This window comes from Austrofundulus limnaeus, unplaced genomic scaffold (assembly GCF_001266775.1).
Source record: "Austrofundulus limnaeus strain Quisiro unplaced genomic scaffold, Austrofundulus_limnaeus-1.0 Scaffold555, whole genome shotgun sequence".
In the NCBI taxonomy this organism is placed as follows: Eukaryota; Metazoa; Chordata; class Actinopteri; order Cyprinodontiformes; family Rivulidae; genus Austrofundulus; species Austrofundulus limnaeus.
This window is the reverse complement of record NW_013952957.1, coordinates 86309-95529: the sequence shown is the minus strand read 5'-3', so window position 1 is coordinate 95529 and position 9221 is coordinate 86309. Positions and strand designations below refer to the sequence as shown.

Below are 9221 nucleotides of genomic sequence, written 5' to 3'. Positions count from 1 at the left end.
GTTAATGCACAAAAGCAGAGATGGAAACACATTTGCCGAATAAGTTCTGACGTAGCGAACATTTAAGCAGGCAGGATGCAAGGGATTTCTTCCCAGTGGAGACCAATGTGAAAAAACAAAAACAAAAGTCAGACTTGTCACCCAACGTTATTCATCATCAAACTGGTGTTGGATTAAGCTCCTAAGTTCTCATCAGTCACATTTCACCATGTAAAACATCTGTTTTATCTCCTTGTATGAGTTTGTAATGGTTTGACTCTCTTTATAAAGAGCTTCCTGGCTCCCCCCGTCTCCAAACTTTGAGGCCTGGCAGCTCTCTGTTTACAAGCCTAGTAGCAAGAAACCGTTTTGATTGGTTGTTTGGGAAATGTGGTGTGTTTGAGGAAATGGGAAAAATTGTGTGTGTTCCTTGGCCCAGTACCCACATGTGGTAAAAATGTCATGACAATCCGTCCACAAGTTTTTGAGTAATATTGTCCAAAGACAGAATGACAGAACGACAGACAGACATACGTGACCGAAAACATTACCTCGCCCTTGGTGGAGGTAACAAAAGGGTCTGCATGGTGGTGCAGGTGTTAGCCCTGCCTTTGACTGGAGTCCCTGCTGGGGCCTTTTTCAAAAAATAAAAATAAATAAATAAAAAATAATTTTAAAAAAGTTGTATTCTTGTCACTCCATACCTTTCAATGTTGAATTTGAATGTTCTCCTTGTGCTTACGTGGGTTTTCTTTGAGAATTCCCACAGATCAACAGGCATCAGCTCCCTGTGATCTTTGCACAGGATCAAGTGGATATAAAACAGAAAGACGGGTGTACAGATAAAACACAAGCAATACAAATATTCTGAGATTCAAAGCTGAGACTTTTAAAGTGGTTGTGCTTCAGTTTGTATAGTCGATGCGCAATTAATCTTTCCATGTTGAACAAGTGCTCAATTAGAAGCTCATTAATACTGTTTTGTCCAATAAATCACTGTCCCAAATAATCACTCACTCATCTCAAACAGTCTGTGTGCTAAAACACATTCAGGCAGTTTGAGAAAATGTTATATATTTTTTTATTTCTTACAATAAATAATATTAAACACAGTAAAAGCAGTAAAATAGTTTTGAACTAAATAGTGCACTACATGCTTTGGAACGTAAAGAAAAGCACTGCCATTTGCCTTTATAGCATTTTTTTTATTTTATCAGCAATAGAGCATATTGTTAAATTCAGCCTTAAAAAGTGCAATGCAAAACAAACAAATAGAAAATACACACAAATTACAGAACAAAAAATTGTTTCCAACATAAAATTACTGACATAAAAGCAAAGCTACAGGAAAGTGACTTTTTGGTTATCATAGAGGTTGAAAATACTAATTAAAAATTATGGCATGTTTAAAGACTTGAGAAATAACTTTTTTATGGAAAACACCACAAAACATGAATCTTAAGGTGAAACCCACACATAAATTGTGTATATACTTTGTTTGGTATTGTACTTGCATATTCAAATGTAGAAAATGAAATTAAATTTCAGGTGCTGTTTTTTTACATTTTCTGTTGCCAGACGTAGTAAGTCTAGTAAGAAGTTTTAAAGGGTTGTATCAGTAAAATGGTTACAAAAAAGTAGTTTCTGTGCAAGAAACAATTTAAATTTCAAAAGCTAAGTAGGTGAATATTTTTGATTTACGTTAATCTGACACAGTGACTGTAAAGTGCTCAGTAAATACAGTAACAGTAGGGAGGCCTGACTTCCATACATCCATCCGCCCATTTCCACCAGTTTGAATTGCTGGCAGTAAGTCAGATCCCAGTAAGGAGTCTGTCTTACTGCCAGCAATGCAAACTAAACTCTTTAACTGTTTGGATAGGAACTGAATGGTTTTTAGCAACTGACCCCCAAGCCCAAAATTCATGAAGAACCTCCAATAGTGAACACTGGGGAACACAATCAAATGCCTTTTCCAAGTCAACAATGTAGACTGATTGGGCAAACTCCCATGCGTCCTTGAGAACCCTAGGGAGAGTAATATGTTTGTCTAGTGTTTCAGGACAAAACCCACACAGTTCCTCCTGAATCTGAGATTCAAACATTGTCCAGCACACCTGAACAGACCTCATCTGTGAGACTGAGGAGAGTGATGCCCTAGTAATTAAAAAACACTCTTTCATCCCCAAAATAAGACCAAGACAGCCTAGCAACACCCAGAACCATGAGGAATTCATGGTAGAGTTTGTCCACACCAAGAGCCCTGCTGCAATCAAGTTTAGCTACATAGGTGACCTTAGTCCTGGTTATGGACAGACTAACCCTAAGTCCAGCGACTTAGCTTCCACCTTTGGAGACACGCTGGTGGGATTGAGAAGGTCCACAAAGTATTCCTTCCACCACTCAACAACATCACAGGTTGAGGTCAACCACCCCACCTCTTCTGTACACAGTGTTGATGAACTACTGCCCTCCCTGTCTCATCTGCTTGATGGTTTGCCAGAATCTTCATGAGACAGGTTGACTCTCCAAACAAGGCCTCACCAAACTCCTCCTTGGCAACAGCCAGGGCTATAACTTCTTTGGCCCGCCAATATCCCTCTACTGCCTCTGGAGTCATACCAGTTAACAATGCTTGACAGTCTCAATGATGACTGCTATGAGAGACACTGAAACCCTTGCAACCACAAAAACCACTCAAGACAGCTGACTTGACAATGATGGCATGGAACATGGCCCACATGGACTTAATGTGTCTCGCCTTCGTTGGGATGAGATTGAAGCTCTCTCTGAGGTGGGAGCTAAAGATCCTTTTGAATGGTACTTCTGTCAGGCGTACTTCCCAATCATGTCCTTCTGGTCACTGTCACTACCCACATGGGCATTGATGGCTGATGGCTCCGAGCAAAATAAAGGAGTTCCCAGCCAGAGCAGTTTGCTTCCAGCATTCCCATTTAAAACTTCAAAGAGGGTGGATACTCTGGGCTGCAGTTCAGCACAAACGCAAGTTAGAGACTGACCCCTAACTCAAAGTCACAGTGGTTGTGGGCCCAAAAGAAAGCAAACACATGTAACTCATTTGTGCTGAACCTGACCAAGCACGACCCGGTCACCAGGCACTCACATATGAACCTTTCTCCCAGGCCTGGCTCCAGGGCAAGGTCCCAGTAACCCACGTCTGAGCGAGGGATAATTGAGCTCCTTGTTGTCTTTTGGACAAATATTCTGGATGTATGATTTATCTGGGTATTATCATTATTGGTAAGGTGCTGATATGAAAGCGGTGACAAGCAAAAACAGAGGTCTGAATTTCCTTCCTTATAAAAGGTATAAGAAAGTTATCAATACTACATTGATTGTAACTTTAGATTTTATAATCAGACAAGTAGGGCCGCACAATATATTAAAAAATATATTGTCATTGCGATAACAGCCTGTGCAATATGCAGCCAATACAACTTAAAAGTTCAACATGTGGACAATAGGTTACAGTGAATTAATTTAGAGATACCTCAAATTAATTCAAAATAATTTTTTTTAAGTTTAAGAATTTTTTTTTAAATCTATTATAGGCATTTAAGCAGGGGGGAAAGGGAATCAAAGAGAATACCAATGTTTTTCAGTTGCCAACGTGTTCACGTTACACTAAAAACAAGTCAGACATTACACAAACTTTAAAACTAACTGCTAAATTTGCTACATAATACAATTAACAGCTAAACTATAGGGTGTGCTGAATTAGTTTCTTTCAGTTGTACACTTTGAATAAAACCAAATATGGAATGCATATTATGCATTGTTACTACCGTCCTTCACTTAGACATTTACATCCGTTTGCAAAAGTAATGCTAGCTTCCTGATTTATGTTCTCTTTGACTTCAATAGGGAGCGAGTCAAAGAGATGGTCTTCTACCACCAAGCAGCTCCTGTTGAGAAGACTGCAGCGACCAAGCTGAACTGGAAGATGCTCAAGACAGTTCCCCTTTAATTCCAGGTGTGTGAGCTGTGAGAGGTGGCCAATTTTCTCTGGAATGGAGGTGATGCGGTTGTGGCCGAGGCATAATGTCTTTAGCATGGTGCACTTGAATAGTTGCTTTGGGACTACCTCAACTTTGTTGCTTGCAATGCTAAAATGTTGGAGATTCTGCAGAAAGCCTACCTCAGGTGGTATCACCGCGATGGAATTATGGCTAACATCAAGGTATCTCAACTTGAGAAGAGTAAATAATGAAGAGGGCAGAGATTCCAGTTTGTTGTGTGAGAAATAGAGCGACTCCAGGTTTTTGACATGACTTATTGACAATGGTATACTGATGATTTTGTTGTACCAAAGTTTGAGGCAAGTTAGTCTTTTGAGATGCTGGAAGCTGATGACCTCCTCAATGGTCCGAATGTTGTTGGACTTCAGATCAAGTTCCTGAAGGTTGTTCAAACTGAAAATTGCATGCGGTATTCGCTCTAGCTCACAGTTATGAAGCTCCAGCTCTGCAAGATTGATCATTTTTTTCAAAGTGTTCAGCACTACAAGCTTTGTGCCATCGTTATGAATAACTAATCTCAGCAGATGTGAGGACAGATCTGTTATGTTTGTCGGGATCTTGGTCAGGTTGCTTTTAAGATGTAAAATCTTTAAGTGCCTGAGATCGCGCAGAGACTCAAGTCCGATCAGTTTGTTGTTCTCAGAGTTCAGGCTACCCACCAAATACAACTCCTGCAGATGTTTCAACAAGTATACCCAGCTAGGAATTTCAGCAACATCTGTGAATTTGACATGAAGGCACCGGATGTGATCACAGAGGAAAATGAAAGCATTCTGCTCAACTTTGGCTGGACAGTGGTACAGGTGCAACTCTTGAAGGTTGATCATTTGGGAGATCTTAGCAGTCATCTTGGCCTCTGGAATTAATTCTAGTTTCAGGATGTCCAAGTCAGTAAGGTCAAACACAGCATCTGGTACACCAGACAGCATAAAAAGATGAAGTTCCAACTTGTCTTGAGGATTGCGGGTCACGTGCTGTCGCAACTTGTCAAAGGTCCACTCATGGTTAAGGCTGATCTCCCGAAGTTTGTTTTCACTGACCTCAGAAAGAAAAACCCCAAAACGCTTTGAATACAATTGGTCATACTGGTCCACCATGTGGAGGAGAAATGCAAAATCATTCTTGACATCAGGAATGTCACTGAAACTGCTCTCCTCTCGCACTTTTTCAAAGGAATACTCCTTTAGAGGTCGTCGAAAAAGCCAAAACAGTGTGTAAATGCAGATAACACCATAAACGCATATAAGCACAATATAACAGACAAGAAGCTTCTTTAACATAAAAGCCATATTATGTGTACATTGGAACTTTACATATCCAGTCAAATGCTTTATTTCGGGTTCACACACATGATTAAAGTTGATGGATGCCACAAAAGTCATTGTGTAACACAAGATCAAAATAAATTTTACAGTTTTGATGACTGTCTGAATTGCATAGAGCCGATAAATCAAGTCACTGTCTTCCACATGGGCACGAAATTTCCGGACTTTCTCAAACAAAGCCTTAGCTTGTTCACCATCTTTTTTGTCCAGTATAGTCATGGATGGGATTTCGCTCACAAGCTTTTCAGCAGAAAAGGCAACCCCAGATTTAGACAACATTTGGGCCGATTGGTTGGGACTGCCCTCCTCGCTGCATGTGGACAAATGTTTTAGGAGAGAGGACGCACCAGCCAGCCTTTGCTTGTTCTCCTCAGAGTCCTCGCACGCAGTCTCGGACAGAGCTTTAGTAGTCCAGGGGGATTCAAAACATTTGCCCAGAATGGAAACAAAATGTTCTACTTTTGAACTTGTTTTTGGGTATTTAAACCAAAAATTGCTGCTAACCATTAATACAATAGTGTGAATTAGAGCAAGGTATGGGAAATATTTAGAATACCATGGAAGAGCAACATGATAGCACATCTGGTTGACAAAAACATACTGCTGAAAATCTAGCTTGGTCCTGACATCAGCAGACTGAGGCTGCCCAAAAGCAGGAGATTGTGTGAAGTGAGTTGTAGGAGTGATAATGTTAGGAGGCCTTTTAGCCATCAGAGGAGCAGCTTGTTCCCCGATGGCATTTTCTTTGTTCCAGAAACGATCAGCCGGGTCTTGTGTTTGAGTTCCCATAAAAACTCCAGACCCTTCTGGGGTTTGTTCCAAGATAGGAAGACAAACCACTTGGTCTTTGGTTAGCTGCATGGTTCCAGAAAATATAGCCAACATCAGCATAACAATACCCAGATAATCCATAAAGACATCCCACCATGGTTTCAGGATCCTGTAGGTTGTCTGGATGTCATTCAAAGAAGCTACTTCTGTGAGGGTGAACATCCCTGCAAGAAATGCATTAAATTAAAAAAATGTATCATTTAATAGAAAAATACAGATGTTATTTCTAGATATTCAAATTTTATAATTTTTTTTTTGCCTTAATGGCTTCACTGTAACACTATCTGTACCTAATTAGGGGCCCAGAAAAGCACAGGATATTATGGCTGCTTTACTTTCTAGAAAAAGGTTTTGGCCAAAACAGATGCAAGCTGCCTTTGGCTACTTTTTTCTTTACTGTTTGTGTGGCAGCCCCTCCCCTGTTTACAAGCAAGAGCTTGCTCCTGGATTGGAGATACAACAGTAAACACGATTTAAAGTTTAAATATATCTAAGTTTACAAAAACAAGGGTAGGAAAAAGAAATCTAGTGTCCTCTTTATCGCAACGTGCTAATTTGCGCTAGCAAAAACATGAAGTTAAGACTCGGAGCAACATGGAAAATCAGTAAAATGTTTAAAACAAAGTCAGACGAGGCACAGGAAGTGGAAAAAAAGGCTCCTAATGTTCTGCAGATGTCTGTCTACAGCTCAGTTTACTGCTCTGTAACAAACCCTTTTACTATCAGCTGCCTCTTAATGGGTCATATTATTAAATTCATTCAAGATGATGAAATCTAAATGCGAAACCAGGGAACACAAGTTAATAAAGAAGTAATAGTTTCATTGTTATGTTGCAGTTTTCTCCGATTGTATTTACAACAAAATGAATATTTTACTCAACAAACAGGATATTAATATGTTTTTATTTCAAACATTATGTTTGACACTGCAGCAAGTTATTTTAAATTTACATTTTGAAATAAAAGATAGTCTTGTGTTGTACCTTTATACTTTGAGGTGAGATGGATAGATAACAGTCCAAGTAAAATATTGTTAAGGAGGTATAATCTAGTTTACAAAAGAGTTATATATAATATATATGCCATTATTTTATTTGGCTTTACTCGCTCAAAGTAACCAATTTGAAAAAGAAATGATGAATAGACTGAATATATAGAGCAGAGATAATGCAGTATGACAGACAGCTGGGTTGAATGCTAACGGAGGGTAGGTGAGAGTGGGAGGCAGTCTGGGAAAAACACAGTGGAGCTGCGTGACTAACAGAGGGCAGAAGAAATGATGGCCTACAGGGAAAAAGGAAAGCACAAGTAACTAAACACAGGAATCACAAGATACACATAAAGCCAACCACAAAAACACACAGATCCTCACGGCTTCAACTTTTGCTGTTTTTAGGCCTTCTCTGAAAACACATCACTGGCTTTTAATACAGCATGAAAGATGACATCATCTTATCAGCTTAAAGTTTTATTCTACTGATTACTAATTAGTAGTAGAATATTCAATAAAGGCTTTAACACTATTAGGTGGCTATTATTATTATTATTATTATTATTATTATTATTATTATTATTATTATTATTATTATTATTATTATTAGGTGGCACTATTAGGTGGCTTCAACATTATTTGGTAGTAAATTTACTATTGTCTTGTGCAAAAAAATCTTTGTTTTTACTTGTTTTTATTATTAAAGATAGTTTGTTCGGACTATTTCCATTATTTTAGTTTTAAAAAGTGTATTTTTTAGAACTAGATCTTTTTTTTAAAAAAAGATAACCTTTCTGAGAGGCCTGGACAGGACAGTCCTGTTTAACTGGTTTAGACTATAAACAGAAGTTAGGACTCAGAAACGAGGTGTAAACAAACTCATTAGGTCTATTTAGAGAAATTTACTCTGCGTTTATCTCTAAGTGTGTTTACACTACGGTGGGAAAGATACGCTTTAGTGTTTTAAAATAACAGTGATTGGTTTGTGCTGTATCTGCTGAGCGCATCAAGGTCACCATTTGTCGCAAAGCAGGTTCAAACCGGCTCCAGGAACTAGACGCATCCATGCGAGCTGTGACGTCTAGTGTAAAGCTGCACGGAGCTCTACGGTCCCGCATGAAAACCTGCATATTCCCTATTGCGCAATAAATGTAGCATTTATCAGATTACACAGCACCGTGTCTGGCTAACAGAACTGGGCCACACCACTAGTTGTATTTAATGCGCCTAATGCTGGAGGAGAGGAGCTCCACTGCGGGTACGCACCTTCAGGTTTGCTTCAGACGGCCGTGGCAGCGAACGACAGCTTTTTATGCGTCATATTCCGTTGAGCTCAGGACGGCGTCCTTACTTTGCACCATTAGGCCTATCTACGGGGCTGGAAGCGGCTTATCCGACAACCCCCTCTCCGTTTCAGATGGTCGGGTCCTGCTGCCTCTGACTGGCGCCGCACCGGCTGCTGGAGGAGGAGGAGGACCCGGCGGAAGGTTATTAATTTCTCACATGAATCTCATTAGTTCTTCAGGACTGTCAGCTGGTTCTATAACAGCAGGTGAAGTCTAACAAAGATGCTCCAAGGAGAGCTGTTTTATCAGCCTACAGCCAGGGGCAGTAAGAGAAAAGTTAGGGAGCGTGGTAAAAAAAAAAAAAAAAAAAAAAGGTGAAATGGTAATTCAAAGGCTGGTAATGAAGATATTCATTTATGAAAAATTGTCAAATCGGATGGATAGATAGATATTTATGCAAAGTACCTCAGATGTTTTAATGATTATATTTTACTACTATTTTAATTTATAAAGAAAAAATGCATATCCTTTTCCCCCTACTTGTGAGGTGCAGGCAGGATAAACCCAGGGTGCAGGCAAAAATCCAAAGTTTAACAAAAAGATTTATTAATAAAATAAAAAGGCTGGCAGGGCAGCTCAAAAACTCTGAGGAGAACAGGAACACGGAGAACACCACAATGGCTGTGTAAACAGCACAATGAATGGACACAGACTGAGGACAAGACACCAAATATAAAGGCAAACAAATTAAGAGACAAATCGGAAACAC

The 9221-nt window shown here is 39.5% G+C and overlaps 1 protein-coding gene across 1 annotated transcript; it reads right to left on the bottom strand.

The window, feature by feature from the left end:
- Positions 1–1169: 1169 nt before the first annotated feature.
- On the bottom strand, positions 1170–8801 carry lrrc8db (leucine rich repeat containing 8 VRAC subunit Db). Its single transcript, XM_014026455.1, has 2 exons — positions 8433–8801; positions 1170–6339 (listed from the first exon to the last, which is right to left on the bottom strand). Exon 2 carries the CDS (start codon positions 6335–6337, stop codon positions 3782–3784), a length of 2556 nt encoding a protein of 851 aa, XP_013881909.1. The 5' UTR covers positions 6338–6339; positions 8433–8801; the 3' UTR covers positions 1170–3781.
- Positions 8802–9221: the final 420 nt, after the last annotated feature.